The sequence below is a fragment of the Alosa pseudoharengus genome, unplaced genomic scaffold, assembly GCF_046254945.1.
Source record: "Alosa pseudoharengus isolate Yale_2024_CS ecotype anadromous, Long Island Sound unplaced genomic scaffold, YU_APseudo_1.1 YU_APseudo_1.1_scf_24, whole genome shotgun sequence".
In the NCBI taxonomy this organism is placed as follows: domain Eukaryota; kingdom Metazoa; phylum Chordata; class Actinopteri; order Clupeiformes; family Clupeidae; genus Alosa; species Alosa pseudoharengus.
In genome coordinates, this window is record NW_027468689.1 from 5402706 (window position 1) to 5422705 (window position 20000).

Here is a 20000-nt window from a genome sequence, read left to right on the forward strand (position 1 = left end):
TATTTGTGTTCTAGTTCTCAGTTAAAAAAAGGCTTAGTCCTGTTTTTCCCTGTTAACACTGGCCTGAGCCATGGGTAGTGCTATACCATAATAATTAACAAAAAATAAATAAAAAAATAGTATTATTGTGTATTAGAAATAATATTCATAATAGAAATGCAGAAAAATAATAAGAATGAAAATAATAATTATGATGATAATGATTAAAAAAAACAACAATAATAATAATAATGATAATAATAATAATAATAATAATAATAATGATAATAATAATAATGACAATAATGATAATAATAATGATGATGCTTGAAATGGACATACGTCTGAGGTCATTAAATGGTTTGTTAATGTGATTTGTGGAGTGTGTGTGTGTGTGTGTGTATGTGTGTGTGTGTGTGTGTGTTAATGTGATGTGGGCAGGGGGCTGCCATGGTTAATTCCAGTTGAGTGTGCATGTCATCTATCATGTATCCTCGGTGTGGGATGGCCATGGAGGAGCCATACAGACACACAAATACAGTACACACATATACATACACACACTCTCTCTCACACACACATACACACACACACACACAAGCACACACATACACACATATATACATACACACTAACACACACACACACACATACTCACTCTCTCTCTCGTTCTCACTCTCACTCTCTCTCTCTCTCTCTCTCTTTCAAATACACATACACACACACACACACATACTCTCTTTCACACTAACACACACACACAGCCCTCCCATGGTGCAGTGGGGTTGTCCTTCTGTGTTGTTGACAGTGCCCTGCGTGTGCCCGGCTCCAGTCCGGCTTTATTAGTGTGATTATGTGGCAGGCTACTGACATCGCTTTAATCACATGCTAATAGCCGCGCTTCCAGAGGCGGACCGCGGAGAGGGACGCTGACCTTTGTCTGTCACTGTTATGTATATGAGCCACTGATAATTAATCTGCTTTTTATTAGGCTACCTGAAAGAATAGGGTGTTCAGGTTCATGTCTTAATCATTCTCTGTGTGTGTGTGTGTGTGTGTGTGTGTGTGTGTGTGTGTGCGTGTGTATGCGTGTGTGTGCGTGTGTGTGTGTGTGTGTGTTTGTGTATGTGTGTGTGTGTGTGTGTGTGTGTGTGCGTGTGTGTGTGTGTGTGTAAAAGTGTTGGAGAGAGGGAGACGTGGAGAGACGGAAACAAATGTCTTGCTGTTTGTCTCTCACGCAGCAACTGAACTGAAATTTCAGCCATAAACTTTGCGTTGATTGAAAGGTTTTGCCAGTTAAGCTTTTCACAACCATGGGGGGCAGCCGTGGCCCACTGGTTAGCACTCTGGAGTCTGGACTTGTAACCGGAGGGTTGCCGGTTCGAGCCCCGACCAGTGGGCCGCGGCTGAAGTGCCCTTGAGCAAGGCACCTAACCCCTCACTGCTCCCCGTGCGCCGCCGTTGTAGCAGGCAGCTCACTGCGCTGGGATTAGTGTGTGCTTCACCTCACTGTGTGGTCACTGTGTGCTGTTTGTGTTTTACTAATTCACCGATTAGGGTTAAATGCAGAGAATAAATTTCCCTCACGGGATCAAAAAAGTATATATACTTATACTTATATTACTATTACTTTTGACATGATCACAATCATACACAATGACTTAGCTTTCAACCAGCCTTTATAAAGAGTAAAGGAATAACTTTCTGGTCTCTCTCCTCTCTGCAGTAGAATAACTCTATCTGGTCTCTCTCATCTCTGCAGCAGAATAACTGGTCTCTCTCCTCTCTGCAGTAGAATAACTGGTCTCTCTCCTCTCTGCAGTAGAATAACTGGTCTCTCTCCTCTCTGCAGCAGAATAACTGGTCTCTCTCTCTGCAGTAGAATAACTGGTCTCTCTCCTCTCTGCAGTAGAATAACTGGTCTCTCTCCTCTCTGCAGTAGAATAACTGGTCTCTCTCCTCTCTGCAGCAGAATAACTGGTCTCTCTCTCTGCAGTAGAATAACTGGTCTCTCTCCTCTCTGCAGTAGAATAACTGGTCTCTCTCCTCTCTGCAGCAGAATAACTGGTCTCTCTCTCTGCAGTAGAATAACTGGTCTCTCTCCTCTCTGCAGTAAAATAACTGGTCTCTCTCATCTCTGCAGTAGAATAACTGGTCTCTCTCCTCTCTGCAGCAGAATAACTGGTCTCTCTCTCTGCAGTAGAATAACTGGTCTCTCTCCTCTCTGCAGTAGAATAACTGGTCTCTCTCCTCTCTGCAGTAGAACAACTGGTCTCTCTCCTCTCTGCAGCAGAATAACTGGTCTCTCTCTCTGCAGTAGAATAACTGGTCTCTCTCCTCTCTGCAGTAGAATAACTGGTCTCTCTCCTCTCTGCAGTAGAATAACTCTATCTGGTCTCTCTCCTCTCTGCAGTAGAATAACTCTATCTGGTCTCTCTCCTCTCTGCAGTAGAATAACTGGTCTCTCTCCTCTCTGCAGTAGAATAACTGGTCTCTCTCCTCTCTGCAGTAGAACAACTGGTCTCTCTCCTCTCTGCAGCAGAATAACTGGTCTCTCTCTCTGCAGTAGAATAACTGGTCTCTCTCCTCTCTGCAGTAGAATAACTGGTCTCTCTCCTCTCTGCAGTAGAATAACTCTATCTGGTCTCTCTCCTCTCTGCAGTAGAATAACTGGTCTCTCTCCTCTCTGCAGTAGAATAACTGGTCTCTCTCATCTCTGCAGTAGAATAACTGGTCTCTCTCCTCTCTGCAGTAGAATAACTGGTCTCTCTCCTCTCTGTTTTAGGCTCGGTGAGCAGCAGCTCGTCAGCGTCTCAGATGGCCAGCGGCATCAGTCTGGTGTCCTTTAACAGCCGGCCGGATGGCATGCACCAACGCTCCTACTCCGTCTCCAGTGCTGACCAGTGGAGCGAGGCCACGGTCATCGCTAACTCCGGCATCAGCACAGGTACACACACACACACGCACGCACACACACACACACACACACACACACATGCCGTCCCCTAGTCTGTGCCATATGTAACGTTGCCTATCAACATTTGTTTTTATCTATTGATCCACACACCGACACCCACTCAATCTAGACTGTGTGGTGCTGATTTAGCTCTAACGATGGGTTAGTATGTTATGGTTATGGGATTTTTTTTTAAAATCGTGTATGTGTTAGTTTGTGTATCACTATAAACAACTGTCGTAAGGGAAGAAAAACAGGTTGTTGCACCATCTGTCTCATGCTGTACATCCTATTGTCTTGACTCTAGACGTACCTCTGAGTACAAAAGCAACCACATGCACCTGCTCGCGTGGTCACACTGCAAACTCTCAATAACACACACACACACACACACACAATCCCTCAGCTGGACCTCTGCTGCTACTGTTTATACTGTTTATACAGCTAATAGCCACAGTGACACCAACATGGTCAACTCCACATTCACTTCTACTGGAGTGAGCCATGGAAGGTCGTTCAGAGCCCAGGACTCTTGAATCAGTCTTACGTAGAGTGTCTGTTGCAAAGAGAACCACTTTCTTAATCTTTAGTAAAAGTGCTGTCTATAATTGTCTACTCCAGCTGGTGTGTGGTGAGTGCTCCTGCCGTGCATCACCCAGGCTACACATTGGTGGTGGTTAGTGAGGTTCCCCCTTCACTGTAAAGCGTTTTGGGTGCCTTGATGAAGCACTTTTTAAAGCCATGATGTTGTTGTTGATGTTGTTGATGAAGCGCTTTATAAAGCCATGATGTTGTTGTTGATGTTGTTGATGAAGCGCTTTATAAAGCCATGATGATGATGGTGATGTTGTTGTACATTAGTCTCATGTCACATCAGTCACGAGGTAACACCTGGACGACAGGAAAGAGAGAGAAAGAGTTTGAAAAGCAGAGCCCATTTAAGCTTTGTTACACACACACAGACACACAGTGTAAGTGGTTAGCTAAAGAGGGGGAATACAAACACACACACACAAACACACACACACACACACACATAGTGACCGCTTTAATTAGACTGACAGCTGTCTGCAACTGTGTCAGCGTGATGATGCACTTGAGAGACACCCCCTCTGTGTTGTGAGCCACAAATTAGAGCTGTGAAATGTTTAAATGTGCTCCCCACAGGAGTACGAGCAGCAGGCTGACACACACACACACACACACACACACACACACACACACACACACACACACAGTATCCAACAAGCAGATTGTTTTTCCGTCTTTGGAATGCATCACATTACATATAATATATTTTTTGATATTCACATGCTTATTAACATGTACGAAGTCTGAGATTAACTCAAAACAGCTTAAAAGAATCTTAAACTCAATCTCATCCCTGTGAGATTGGCCGTTCAGAAAGTGTTCAGTGTATGTATTCAGTCAACAAATTAGCAAAAATCAAAAAGTTCGGTTTTGCTTTCACTGTACCACTGAATGGGATATTGAGTGTAGATTGATGAGGAAGAATTAAGCCTAACAGGGAGGCTACATCTACATCAGGCACCTAACTGAAGCGCTCCATTCATGGAGTGTCTGCTGCAACAATTAGCTTCCACTGTAATCAATGCAACTGGCTACACCAGATGTGATAGCGGCGTATAATTTTGTAAGATTAAGGCCAATCTGTAAAGAGCTGATCCGGGTCTAACGCTGCAACAGAACAGAATGGACCATATTCTAACTGAGTGTGCGCATGTGTGTGTGTGTGCGCGCGTGTGTGTGCGTTTCTGTGGACGTGTGTGTGTGTGTGTGTGTGTGTGTGTGTATGCACATGCATGTGTGTGAGAGAGGGATAGGGTGTGTGTGTGTGTGCGTGCGCGCCCTCCTCGAGGCTGATGTCGCACGCTTAAGGAGAGCTAATGGACTTGGGGAGGTGCGGGGTGTTGTTGAAGTTGTCTGAGCGCATCATCACTCTGCCCGCTTCAGCCCCCTTTTAAAAATAACCTTTCTGCGGCGGGCGCCTAATGATGTCCTCGTCCACCGCTGCCGCTCGATGGGTTGTGATAGTTGTGATAGCCGACTGGCCGACTGAAGTCCTGGTGCTGATTGCCCGTCACCTCGACCCCTGGAGCTCAGGCGGGCAGCCCTCCCAAAAAGAAAGATACAAGCACAGACACAAAAGTCCACTCTCATAGACACACACACAGACACACACAAACAAACACACACACACACACACACACACACAGGGAAAACAATGCTGGACTGCAGTAATTAGCGACGGGCAGTTCAGCAGCGGTGTTAGCGGTGGCCAGGTATTGACGTGGCAGCTGCAGGTCACCCTCCCCTGGGTCGCGCAGTCCTCATCTCTCCGTCTCCATTAAGCTCTGCTTCACCTCTGCGTCCTCCCATAAGGGCGTGTTAAGGGACACCTGTTCCTTTGATTAGTGTAGTCTCTCTCTCTCTCTCTGTCCCTGTCTCTCTCTCTCTCTCTCTCTCTCTCTCTCTCTATCTCTTTCTCTCTCTCTTTTGCTCTCTCTCACTCTCTCTCTCTCTCTTGCTCTCTCACTCTCTCTCTCTCTCTCTCTCTCTTGCTCTCTCTCACTCTCTTTCTCTCTCTCGCTCTCTCTCTCTCTTGCTCTCTCTCTTGCTCTCTCACTCTCTCTCTCTTTCTTTCTCTCTCTTGTTCTCTCTTGCTCTCTCTTTCTTTCTCTCTCTCTCTCTCTCTCTCTCTCTCTCTCTGACCAGAGGAAGCAGCAACAGTTTCCTGTTTTTTTTTTCTTTCTCACTAATAACTTGGCTAATGACTGATTTAGTTTTGTGTGGCTTGACCTTAGAACTTTGCTGGACCATAGCTTTTCATTTGCATAAACAAGGAAAGGAAATCTGTTGCCCGGTCTCATATTCTGTTATTTTCGGATGCTCATTACATTAGTGAAAGACAACAGGAAGTAGCTGTGTAAATAATATGTTTAATTTCATCTCCGGTGCAAGGGGCACCTGTGGCGCCTACACACCAGATATGAAACTTTTAATCTGAACAAATCTTCCGTAGTAACCCAATGCCAGATAAGTAATTTATTTAATTCAATTACAATTATTCAAGCTCTGCTCTTATCCAAAACGACTTACTAAAAGAGGAATAACATGCAAACTGCATTGCAAAGGAGACTTTAGGTAACAATTACAACTGCACTAGTGGTCCTGTCTTTATTAAGCCGAATTCTGTCATTGCTGGGTTTCTAATTGGATCTTACTGATAAAACTTCCATGTAACACAGCCAAAACGTGTAATTACACTCATAGTAATAGTCTGAATATTTTGAGGTTCTTGTCTGTTTTAAGAAAATCATATACTGTATTTATCTTTTTCTGATGTTATAATGCGCCATTGTTTTGCAGAGGGAGTGAAAAAAAATGCACCCCCAACACACACACACACACACACACACACACACACACACACACACACACACACACACACACACACACACACACACACACACACTGTCCTCTTATGGCCTGAAGCACACACTGAAGCAGCATAAAAATAATATGCTCAGCCTTGTTGTGCCCCCACCCAGTTTTATGTTGTTGCCCTTTCTTCCCTGATTAGGGCCAGCTGATAGCAGGAGAGTAATGAGCAAGTGGGTTTAATTGGAGTCTCTGGGCAGTGAAGCCACAGGGGACGAGATGACGAGGCGAATGCCATTCCCCACTCAGGGCATCTAGCTTTGGGGCGGGATGGTTCATGGACCCCCCCACCCCCACCCCCTGTACACTCCCACTGCTCTTGCTCTGCTCCTCTACCAACCAGTTGAGTAATGGTTCTATTTTCATGTTCTCGGTCTGTCTGGAGGGCACCCTTAACTCGTCTCCTCCTCGCCATTTTTCCCCCTCACAGAGCGAGCGAGCGAGAGCTGTCCCCCATGTCTGTGTGGGTCCATCCATCCGTCAGCCCTCTGCCCACCCACCGGTCTTGGCTGCCAGAGTCGAGCGCACCGTACAGGCAGGCAGGCGCCGAGACACGAGTGCGCCGACGACGCTTTCTGTCACTCACCCACGACGCTTTCTGTCACTCGCCCACGCAAAACACCAGCGGTGAAATGTTGAAATGACGAGCATTCCATAAACACAACGGATTTTATTGAGTGGCGCCAACACAATTAGAACTTCATGCCAATCTACACGGCAGTGGCGGCACAAGGGGTGGGGGTGTGCGGCGTTGGGTGGGGGTGTGCGTTGGGTGGGGGTGTGCGTTGGGTGGGGGTGTGCGGCGTTGGGTGGGGGTGTGCGTTGGGTGGGGGTGTGCGGTGTTATATTGAGAACAATGGAATCTGATTGAATTGAACATCGAAAACAGCATATGCCGTACTCGTTTGGGCGTCTATGTGCGGGGATCTTCAGACTCTTGTCACTCGTCTATCCTGTCCTGCTCTGTCCTGCTCTATCCTGTCCTGCTCTATCCTGCTCTGTCCTGCTCTGTCCTGCTCTATCCTGTCCTGCTCTGTCCTGCTCTATCCTGTCCTGCTCTATCCTGCTCTATCCTGCCCTGTCCTGTCCTGTCTGTCCTGCTCTATCCTGTCCTGCCCTGTCCTGCTCTATCCTGCTCTATCCTGTCCTGCCCTGTCCTGCTCTATCCTGTCCTGCTCTATCCTGCCCTGTCCTGCCCTATCCTGCCCTGTCCTGCTCTATCCTGCTCTATCCTGCTCTATCCTGTCCTGTCCTGCCCTGTCCTGCCCTATCCTGCCCTGTCCTGCTCTATCCTGCTCTATCCTGTCCTGCTCTATCCTGCTCTATCCTGCTCTATCCTGCTCTGTCCTGCTCTGTCCTGCTCTATCCTGCTCTGTCCTGCTCTATCCTGTCCTGCTCTGTCCTGCTCTATCCTGTCCTGCTCTATCCTGCTCTATCCTGCCCTGTCCTGTCCTGTCTGTCCTGCTCTATCCTGTCCTGCCCTGTCCTGCTCTATCCTGCTCTATCCTGTCCTATCCTGTCCTGCCCTGTCCTGCCCTGTCCTGCTCTATCCTGTCCTGCTCTATCCTGCCCTATCCTGCCCTATCCTGCCCTGTCCTGCTCTATCCTGCTCTATCCTGCTCTATCCTGTCCTGTCCTGCCCTGTCCTGCCCTATCCTGCCCTATCCTGCCCTGTCCTGCTCTATCCTGCTCTATCCTGTCCTGCTCTATCCTGCTCTATCCTGCTCTATGCTGTCCTGCTCTATCCTGCCCTGTCCTGCTCTATCCTGCTCTGTCCTGCTCTATCCTGCTCTATCCTGTCTGCTCTGTCCTGCTCTATCCTGCTCTATCCTGTCCTGTCCTGTCTGTCCTGCTCTGTCCTGTCCTGTCCTGTCTGTCCATGTGTTCTGGGTCCCCAGTGTCTCTTGGTGTGCTGTTCCTTCCATGAGGTTCTCTGTGTGTGTTGGGGGGGCTCTTTGCTTTGTTCTGTTCAAGCCAGCATTGCCCTGTGCCCTTTTTTTCCTCTGCTGTGTGTGTGTGTGTGTGTGTGTGTGTGTGTGTGTGTGTGTGTGTGTGTGTGTGTGTGTGTGTGTGTGTTCCTGTAGATGTTTTTGATTAGTTGTCTGGAATCTTAACTTGTTTGTCCTCTGCCAATACTTGGCTATTTTTCTACATCTCATCCACATCTCTTCACTCCTCCACGCTGATCTTCACCCCCCCACCCCCCCTCACACACACACACACACACACTCTCCTGCGCTGAGGGGAAGATGATTAGCGGGGAAACAGACCTATAAGCAGCAGGACAGATGGGTTTTCCACAGAGCACAGAAGTGAATGGAGCTGTGGAGATGAATGGGGATGAGAAGAGGTGTAGAAAGAGAGTGAGGGAGGGAGAGAGAGAGAGATGAGAAAAGGTGAGGTATAGTAAGAAAGTGAAGAAAGGTTGGAAAGAGAGAGAGAGAGGGATGATAATTTGCAGAATAGCAGTAAAGGTTGAGAGAGAAGGATGGAGGTGTGTGTGTGTGTGTGTGTGCCCGCGTGCGTGCATCTGTGTGTGTGTGCCCGCGTGCGTGCATCTGTGTGTGTGTGTGTGTGTGTGTGTGTGACGTTGGTTAATCTGGGGTGGTTAATTGTGCGGTTTGAGATGGCATCTTGTCAGCAGAGATAAGTTGTCACGTTTTCCACTTGAGCTGAGGCTAAACGATTGTAAAATAAGTTATGGCTGTCCTTGGGGCTGTCTGCCGTTCCTTTGCCGCCGCAATGCTGCGAGCTCAGTGCCACCCCCCCCCCCCAGCCCTCCCCCTCCACGCATCAGCCAGGCCTGCCTGCCGCTTGTCTTGATATTAATGTGAGCTGAATGTTATTTTATTCTGCCGCTAGTCACAGCTGTCAGCTCGCTGTATGAAAAGTGAAGTTGCCTCTTGATAGCCAGTGCCCGAGGAGCTGGGGCCAAATGCCAGCGCTCAGTCGCGCAGTGGATCAGCCTCCGCTGCGGAATCGGCCGGCCGTCGCCAACGCCGCTGCCTCTTGTAGCCACACACGCTCAGTCGAGCAGTGGATCAGCCTCCGCTGCGGAATCGGCCGGCCGTCGCCAACGCCGCTGTAGCCACGGCTCCACAAAGGGCTCCATTCTAAAAATGGACACCTCTGCTTCAGATGGCCGCCTGCTCCACAGCACAATGCTCTAACGCTGCTGCTGCTGCTGTTTTTAGGGCCCGAGCACCGACGGTGCGCGAGGCCGGGACGGCCTTGCGCACCGAGAGGTGCGAAGCCCTATTGTTTTTGAAAGGATTATTTATTATTATTAGGGCCCGAGCACCGAAGGGCGCAAGGCCCTATTGTTTTTGTAAGGATTATTATTATTATTAGGGCCCGAGCACCCGAAGGGCGCAAGGCCCTATTGTTTTTGTAAGGATTATTATTATTATTATTATTGTTATTCCACTTTTTTGCTTTCCTGTTTTTGAGGTGGTTAACATGGTCGAAACCTCTTGAAATTTGGCACACACGTCAGGTGTCATGCATCGCAGTTAGGTACAAGAGCTTGACCCCGGGCGTGGCCCAGGGACTCGCTAGCGCCTCCTTAGGTGACTGATCTCGTGGTTGGCAAATATTTTGAGGTGGTTAACATAATCGAAAACGCATGAAATTTAGCACACACATCAAGTGGTACAGTGAATAGACAGGGATAAAAGCTTGGCACCGGGCGTTGCCCAGGAACTCCATAGCGCCCCCTTACGTCACAGTGACTTGTGGTTGGCATATAGTTTTAGATACACACACCAAATTTGGTGGGTGTATGTAACTCCCAAAAACAAACAACTTTTGTATTAACATGCCATTAGCCACGCCCACAGGAAGTGAGGTAATTGAGATTTTGTGCGTTGTGGACATGATCAATTTTAACGTACTCCTCCTAGACGGTTGATCCGATTCATGTCAAAGTTGGTATACATGATGCCGAGATGTTCCTGATTATAAATTGTGAAGTTTTTTTCCGATATGTTGTAATTTGACGAAATGGCGAAATTATTCATTTTAATACCCTTCCACATAAACAATAAATGTGTCATAATTCACCATGCATGGCTTGAAATGTTTTAAATTTCACAGGTCATTGAAGACCATGTTAATGATAATATTCACATGCCCATAATGCATGTGTGGCATAGCGCCACCAACTGGCAACAGAAAGAATGACAATTATACTAATGTCACATGATCAATTTGAACATACTCCTCCTAGACGGTTTGCCAGATTCATTTGAAATTTTGCAAACATTATGCCAAGATGTCGCTGATGTTAAATTGTGAATGGATTTTGGAATGTTGTAATATATTTGATATGATTTTAATATCTCACCACATAAACAGGAAATGTGTCATAAATCACAGTGCATTGAATGAATGGTGTGAAACTTCTCAGGTTAATAGATATCAAGATTATGATGATATCCAGACACCCAATGGGCCTGCCTGGCATAGCGCCACCACCTGGCCAAGCAGGAAATGTGCCAGAAATGGACAATGCCTTAAGTGATTGATCTGAAACTTTATAAAATATTGGATATCATTATTGTGATGATATTCACATGCGTAATTCACAGGCCTAGCATAGCGCCACCTTCTGGCCAAGCAGGAAATTTGCCAGAAATGCTCTATGCTTTGAATAAATGGTCTGAAACTTTTCAGGTTAATAGATATTATGATTATGATGATATCTAGATACCCAATGGGCCTGCCTGGCATAGCGCCACCACCTGGTCAAGCAGTAAATGTGCCAGAAATGGACAATGCTTTAAGTAATTGATCTGAAAGTTTACAAACATTTTGGATATCATTACTGTTATGATATTCACATGTGTAATTTTCATACCTAACATAGCGCCACCATCTGGCCAACCAAAAAGTGTATCAGAAATGTTCTTTGCTTAAAATGAATGGTCTGCAATTTCTCAGGTAAATATGTATTATGATTATGATGACACCCAATGGGCCTGCCTTGCATTACGTCCCCACCTGGCCAAGCGAGTAAATGTGGCAGAAAATAAAATACAAAAACAAATAGCACACGCATCAAATATGTACATTTCACAAACGCACCACCTCGGTGCTTTGTTGGATTCCGACATGTCACGGGTTGCGGCCCGCAGGTGCTCGGGCCCGCCATTGCCGCTTGCGGCTATATTTAGGGCCCGAGCACCCGAAGGGCGCAAGGCCCTATTGTTTTTGTAAGGATTATTATTATTATTATTATTGTTATTCCACTTTTTTGCTTTCCTGTTTTTGAGGTGGTTAACATGGTCGAAACCTATTGAAATTTGGCACACACGTCAGGTATCATGCATCGCAGTTAGGTACAAGAGCTTGACCCCGGGCGTGGCCCAGGGACTCGCTAGCGCCCCCTTAGGTGACTGATCCCGTGGTTGGCAAATATTTTGAGGTGGTTAACATAGTCGAAAACGCATGAAATTTAGCACACACATCAAGTGGTACAGTGAATAGACAGGGATAAAAGCTTGGCACCGGGCGTTGCCCAGGAACTCCATAGCGCCCCCTTACGTCACAGTGACTTGTGGTTGGCATATAGTTTTAGATACACACACCAAATTTGGTGGGTGTATGTAACTCCCAAAAACAGACGACTTTTGTATTAACATGCCATTAGCCACGCCCACAGGAAGTGAGGTATTTGATATTTTGTGCGTTGTGGACATGATCAATTTTAACGTACTCCTCCTAGACGGTTGATCCGATTCATGTCAAAGTTGGTATACATGACGCCGAGATGTTCCTGATTATAAATTGTGAAGTTTTTTTTTGATATGTTGTAATTTGATGAAATGGCGAAATTATTAATTTTAATACCCTTCCACATAAGCAATAAATGTGTCATAATTCACCATGCATGGCTTGAAATGTTTTAAATTTCACAGGTCATTGAAGACCATGTTAATGATAATATTCACATGCCCATAATGCATGTTTGCCATAGCGCCACCAACTGGCAACAGAAAGAATGACAATTATAGTGATGTCACATGATCAATTTGAACATACTCCTCCTAGACGGTTTGTCAGATTCATTTGAAATTTGGCAAACATTATGCCAAGATGTCGCTGATGTTAAATTGTGAATGGATTTTTGAATGTTGTAATATATTTGATATGATTTTAATATCTCACCACATAAACAGGAAATGTGTCATAAATCACAGTGCATTGAATGAATGGTCTGAAACTTCTCAGGTTAATAGATATCATGATTATGATGATATCCAGACACCCAATGGGCCTGCCTGGCATAGCGCCACCACCTGGCCAAGCAGGAAATGTGCCAGAAATGGACAATGCCTTAAGTGATTGATCTGAAACTTTATAAAATATTGGATTTCATTATTGTGATGATATTCACATGCGTAATTCACCGGCCTAGCATAGCGCCACCTTCTGGCCAAGCAGGAAATGTGACAGAAATGCTCTATGCTTTGAATAAATGGTCTGAAACTTCTCAGGTTAATAGATATTATGATTATGATGATATCCAGACACCCAATGGGCCTGCCTGGCATAGCGCCACCACCTGGTCAAGCAGGACATGTGCCAGAAATGGACAATGCCTTAAGTGATTGATCTGAAAGTGTACAAACATTTTGGATATCATTATTGTGATGATATTCACATGTGTAATTTCAATGCCTAACATAGCGCCACCATCTGGCCAACCAAAAAGTGTATCAGAAATGTTCTTTGCTTAAAATGAATGGTCTGAAATTTCTCAGGTTAATATATATTATGATTATGATGACACCCAATGGGCCTGCCTTGCATTACGCCCCCACCTGGCCAAGCGAGTAAATGTGGCAGAAAATAAAATACAAAAGCAAATAGCCCACGCATCAAATATGTACATTTCACACACGCACCACGTCGGTGCTTTGTTGGATTCCGACATGTCACGGGTTGCGGCCCGCAGGTGCTCGGGCCCGCCATTGCCGCTTGCGGCTATATTTATTATTGTTATTCCACTTTTTTGCTTTCCTGTTTTTGAGGTGGTTAACATGGTCGAAAATGCTTGAAATTTGCCACACATGTCAGGTGGCACGCAACGCTGTTTGGTACAAGAGCTTGCCCCCGGGCGTGGCCCAGGGACTCGCTAGCGCCCCCTTAGGTGACTGATTCCGTGGTTGGTATATATTTTGAGGTGGTTAACATGGTCGAAAACGCATGAAATTTAGCAAACACATCAAGTGGTACAGTGAATAGACAGGGATAAAAGCTTGGCACCGGGCGTTGCCCAGGAACTCCATAGCGCCCCCTTACGTCACAGTGACTTGTGGTTGGCATATAGTTTTAGATACACACACCAAATTTGGTGGGTGTATTTAACTCCCAAAAACAAACGACTTTTGTATTAACATGCCATTAGCCACGCCCACAGGAAGTGAGGTATTTGATATTTTGTGCGTTGTGGACATGATCAATTTTAACGTACTCCTCCTAGACGGTTCATCCGATTCATGTCAAAGTTGGTATACATGACGCCGAGATGTTCCTGATTATAAATTGTGAAGCCTTTTTTTGATATGTTGTAATTTGACGAAATGGCGAAATTATTAATTTTAATACCCTTCCACATAAGCAATAAATGTGTCATAATTCACCATGCATGGCTTGAAATGTTTTAAATTTCACAGGTCATTGAAGACCATGTTAATGATAATATTTACATGCCCATAATTCATGTTTGGCATAGCGCCACCAACTGGCAACAGAAAGAATGACAATTACACTGATGTCACATGATCAATTTTAACATACTGCTCCTAGACGGTTTGTCAGATTCATGTGAAATTTGGCAAACATTATGCCAAGATGTCGCTGATGTTAAATTGTGAAGGGATTTTTGATATGTTATATATTTGATATGATTTTAATATCTCACCACATGAAGAGGAAATATGTCATAAATCACAGTTCATTGAATGAATGGTCTGAAATTTCTCAGGTTAATAGATATCATGATTATGATGATATCCAGACACCCAATGAGCCTGCCTGGCATAGCGCCACCACCTGGCCAAGTAGGAAATGTGCCAGAAATGGACAATGCCTTAAGTGATTGATCTGAAACTTTAAAAATATTGGATATCATTATTGTGATGACATTTACACATATAATTCACATGCCTAGCATAGCGCCACCATCTGGCCAAACTGGAAATATGCCAGAAATGCTCTATGCTTTGAATGAATGATCTGAAACTTCTCAGGTTAATAGATATTATAATTATGCTGATATCCAGAGACCCTATGGGCCTGCCTGGCATAGCGCCACCACCTGGCCAAGCAGGAAAATGTGCCAGAAATTGGTAATGCCTTTATTGGTTGATCTGAAACTTTACAAAATATTGGATATCATTATTGTGATGATATTCACATTTGTAATTCACATGCCTAATATAGCGCCACCATCTGGCCAAGCAGTGTATCAGAAATGTTCTTTGCTTAAAATGAATGGTCTGAAATTTCTCAGGTTAATATATATTATGATTATGATGACACCCAATGAGCCTGCCTTGCATTGCACCCCCACCTGGCCGAGCAAATACATGTGGGAGAAAATAAAATACAAAAACAAATAGCACACGCATCAAATATGTACATTTCACAAATGCACCACGTCGGTGCTTTGTTGGATTCCGATATGTCACGGGTTGTGGCCCGCAGGTGCTCGGGCCCGCCATTGCCGCTTGCGGCTATATTTATTATTATTATTTGTTCACCTTTTTGCTATTTTTGAGGTGGTTAGCATGGATGAAAAGTCTTGGAATTTGGCACACACATCTGGTATCACAATGGCTACACAGGCATAAAAGCTTGGCCCCGGGCGTGGCCCAGGGACTCAGTAGCGCCCCCTTAGGTGATTGATCCAGTGGTTGGCACATACTTTCAGCTAGACACACCAAATTTTGTAGGTGTGTGTATCTCCCCAAGATGAACAACTTTTGTATGTACAATGCATTAGCCACGCCCAACAGGAAGTGAGGTATTTGGGATTTTGTGCGGACTAAAATGTGATGAATTGTGATGCCAAAAGAGGTGCTTCCCATAGCTGAAAACGCATGAAATTTGGCACACACGTCAAGAGGTACCGTGAATACACAGGGGAAAAGCCTTGGCACCGAGCGTTGCCCAGGAACTCCATAGCGCCCCCTTATGTCACTGTGACTTGTGGTTGGCATATAGTTTTAGATACACACACCAAATTTGGTGGGTGTATGTAACTCCCAAAAACAATCAACTTTTGTATTAACATGCCATTAGCCACGCCCACAGGAAGTGAGGTAATTGAGATTTTGTGCGTTGTGGACATGATCAATTTTAACGTACTCCTCCTAGACGGTTGATCCGATTCATGTCAAAGTTGGTATACATGACGCTGAAATGTTCCTGATTATAAATTGTGAAGCTTTTTTTTGATATGTTGTAATTTGACGCAATGGCGAAATTATTAATTTTAATACCCTTCCACATAAACAATAAATGTGTCATATTTCACCATGCATGGCTTGAAATGTTTTACATTTCACAGGTCTTTGAATACCATGGGAGTGATGATATTCACATGCCCATAATGCATATTTTGCATAGCGCCACCACCTGGCAACAGAAAGAATGGCAATTACACTGATGTCACATGGTCAATTTTAACATACTCCTCCTAGACAATTTGTCAGATTCATATGAAATTTGGCAAATATGATGCCAAGATGTTGCTGATGTTAAATTGCGAACGGATTTTTGATATGTTGTAATATGTCATGATTTTAATATCTCACCCTATAAACAGGAAATGTGTCATAAAGTCACAGTGCATTGAATGAATGGTCTGAAACTTCTCAGGTTAATAGATATTATGATTATCATGATATTCTGACACCCAATGGGCCTGCTTGGCATAGCGCCACCACCTGGCCAAGTAGGAAATGTGCCAGAAATGGACAATGCCTTAAGTGATTGATCTGAAACTTTATAAAATATTGGATATCATTATTGTGATGATATTCACACATATAATTCACATGCCTAGCATAGCGCCACCATCTGGACAAACAGGAAATATGCCATAAATGTTTTATGCTTTGAATGAATGGTCTGAAACTTCTCAGGTTAATAGATATTATAATTATGATGATATCCAGAGACCCTATGGGCCTGCCTGGCATAGCGCCACCACCAGGTCAAGCAGGAAATGTGCCAGAAATGGACAATGCCTTAAGTGATCGATCTGAAAATTTACAAACATTTTGAATATCTTTATTGTGATGATAATCACAGTTAAGCAAATGTAATTTTCATGCCTAACATAGCGCCACCATCTGGCCAACCAAAAAGTGCATCAGAAATGTTCTTTGCTTAAAGTCCAAAAACAAATAGCACATGCATCAAATATGTACATTTCACACACGCACCGCGTCGGTGCTTTGTTGGATTCCGAAATGTCACGGGTTGCTGACCGGAGGTGCTCGGGCCCGCCATTGCCGCTTGCGGCTATATTTTTGGATTGTTTTTTTTACAGCCGTTGAACAACCTGTAATATTTAACTTTTCTTCAACTGCTGGCTTCTCTGCAAATATCAACTGTAGATGAACCTCTGGTTTTAGAGAAGAGCAGAGCAGAGCCCGCTATCTGGGTTTTGACCTGATGAACAAAGCAGTGCTTGTACCAATTTCTCTATGACTTTAGCAGGATATGAAGGTTTTCTCAAATTCTGTGTGTTGAATTGAACTGGTTGACTTGCCCATTGTATTTTCACAATGAAAGTCTGTTCAGCTGTTAGTGACATGGATGTGAAATACTCATCATTTTGGATGTGGTGTTTTTCACCTTCCACACACAGTGCAGGCATGATGGAGCAGCAGTTATGTTAATTGGTCGCCTGGGTTTGCTTTGGAAAAATGTGTCTGCTAAATACCAAATAAATACTTTAAGTAGTTTAGCTTGAACTTTCATAGACGACTCTGAGGTGATAATAGCTGTGTGTGGATACCTATGTTTTATATTTTCATGTTTGTAATTCCCCTAACAGCAAGTATATTTAATATATAATATATGACCGATATTTCCCCACCTGTGCACTGAGCTATTAAACGTATATTGCATACTTTTGTAATCTACAATATTTGAACAATTAGATTGTCAAAAGGTTACCATTCACTGCCGGGAAGGACCGACTTTCAATTGTTTGTTTTCTTGCAAGCACATAAATCATTCCTCTATTTGAATAGACCTGAAAGGAGCACTGCTGACGACTGGCCACACATTATAGTATTGCAACCTCTTGCAGACTCCCCTTTCTCACAGGCCAACTTTCACAGAACTAAACATCAGGTGGTCTTATTTGTGTTGTTTTTTCTCTCTGTCTCCGTCTCTTGTCAGACACAGGACTCGGGGATTCGGTGTGTTCCAGTCCCAGCATCTCCAGCAGCACCAGCCCTAAGATGGATCCTCCGCCGTCGCCGCATGCCAACCGCAAGAAGCACCGCAGGAAGAAGAGCACGAGCAACTTCAAGGCTGACGGCCTCTCTGGTACTGCTGAAGGTAACGCCATCCCCCCACCCTTTCCCAGCCCTGCTCAGCCTCCCGCGCTCACTCTCAGGGGATCCCTCCTCTTCCTGTCTTCAACAGTCTTCAGAGTTTGGAACGTTCTAACAAAAGATTCCGTTCCATTTTGAACATTCTAACAATTGATTCCGTTCCATTTTGAACATTCTAACAAAAGATTCCGTACCATTTTGAACATTCTAACAAAAGATTCTGTTCCATTTTGAACATTCTAACAAAAAGATTCCGTTCCGCAACAATTGAAGGATCTAGAATTCCATGTTGAATTTGATGAGCCTAGATATTCTTTAGAAAGCTCATTTTACAACCTTCTCATCACACTGGTGTGACGGTACCTGCTGAACAGTTAAATGCTTGACTTGGAGGCCTGAGGAAGTTTACCTCTTCACTCTTTGTCTACTCTTGCCTCTTGTACTCTTGAAGAGCACAGTGCTCATTATCATCTGAATTGAACTGGCCTGCAACATAAAGGGCCCATGCTGATGGCTCAAATTTAGTGAATCAAATGCTACCATCCTGTATTTAAATTAAAGGGATGGCTGCCTATAGGTCACCGTTTTTGGTTCCGATTGACGCTTTTAAGTTTCTGTTATACAAAGGGCTCTATTTCCGAGCACACTTAGAAGTATATTTTCAACTATTTCAGTCATGGACTTTACTTTTGAAAATTATTTTTGCCCCAATTTCTTTCTAAAAGGGATTTTCACCGTGTGTGATGAATCTCTAATCCTTGTTGGGGTGGAGAGAGAGGAGTGGGTGCAGAAGAGCCAGCTGAAGCTGCAGAGGCAGCATAGTGGCTAAGGAGCTGGGCAGTAGCCAGAAAAGTTGTGGGTTCAATTCCCGGCTGCCACCGTTGTGCCCTTGAGCAAGGCACTTCTGCTTCAGCTCTGGGGAAACTGACCCAACTTTGGATAAAACTGAAATGAATAAGAAGCTCACGAGGAGGTGTATTGAAGAGCAGGGTTGGGAAACGCAGTCATCCCGTCAGAGCTCCTGACCTCAGACACACACACACACACACACCCCCCGACATCCACACCGATACACACTCACCCCCCGACATCCACACCGACACACACTCACCCCCCGACATCCACACCGACACACACTCACCGACACACACATCAACACAGACACACCCATACACACCAGCACACACACACACACACACACACACACACCCCGACATCCACACCGACACACACACACCGACACACACATCAACACAGACACACCCATACACACCAGCACACACACACACACACACCCCGACACACACACCGACACACACATCAACACAGACACACCCATGCACACCAGCACACACACACACACACACACACACACACCTCAGACAGTCTGAAGGATGGAGTCTCTCCATGTCCCCATTCTCACTCCTCATCCTCACTTTGTGTTCTGTGGATTGTGCTTCATCAGGTTAGGAGTATCAGGTGTGTTATTATCTTAGAATTATACCCAGTCACAAGCAGAAGTGCATAAACACACTGTGTGCACACACACACACACACACACACACACATTTTTGTACAGTTCTGCATCAAAAGAGGATGTGTCTCTGGGCACGTCTATCGCATCACCCCTATCAGGAATCTCACCGCATCAGAATTGTTATTGTGTTAATGCTGTTTATAATGTGTTAGGCAAGACGTTATTGTGTTAATGCTGCTTATAATGTGTTAGGCAAGACGTCATTGTGTTAATGCTGCTTATAATGTGTTAGGCAAGACGTCATTGTGTTAATGCTGCTTATAATGTGTTAGTCAAGACGTCATTGTGTTAATGCTGCTTATAATGTGTTAGACAAGACCTCCATGCTGTTACAGAGGTCTTCTACAGCATCCAATTACACCAACATTACAGGCTCTCTCACCACTACCACAAAAGTAGTATGCCACACTGTAAACAGTCAACACACATTTAAAGGAACACGCCAACTTTTTGGAGAAATTAGCTTATTTTGCCGTCTACCGCA

The 20000-nt window shown here is 44.7% G+C and overlaps 1 protein-coding gene across 2 annotated transcripts in view; it reads left to right on the forward strand.

The window, feature by feature from the left end:
- Positions 1 to 20000, forward strand: part of agap1 (ArfGAP with GTPase domain, ankyrin repeat and PH domain 1) — a 174238-nt gene that overhangs the window by 117109 nt on the left and 37129 nt on the right. For both annotated transcript variants that reach the window (XM_076302927.1, XM_076302926.1), the window contains exons 12-13: positions 2765 to 2926; positions 17822 to 17983. In XM_076302927.1, the coding sequence (XP_076159042.1) occupies positions 2765 to 2926; positions 17822 to 17983 (324 nt within the window). The remainder of the gene's footprint in view (positions 1 to 2764; positions 2927 to 17821; positions 17984 to 20000) is intronic.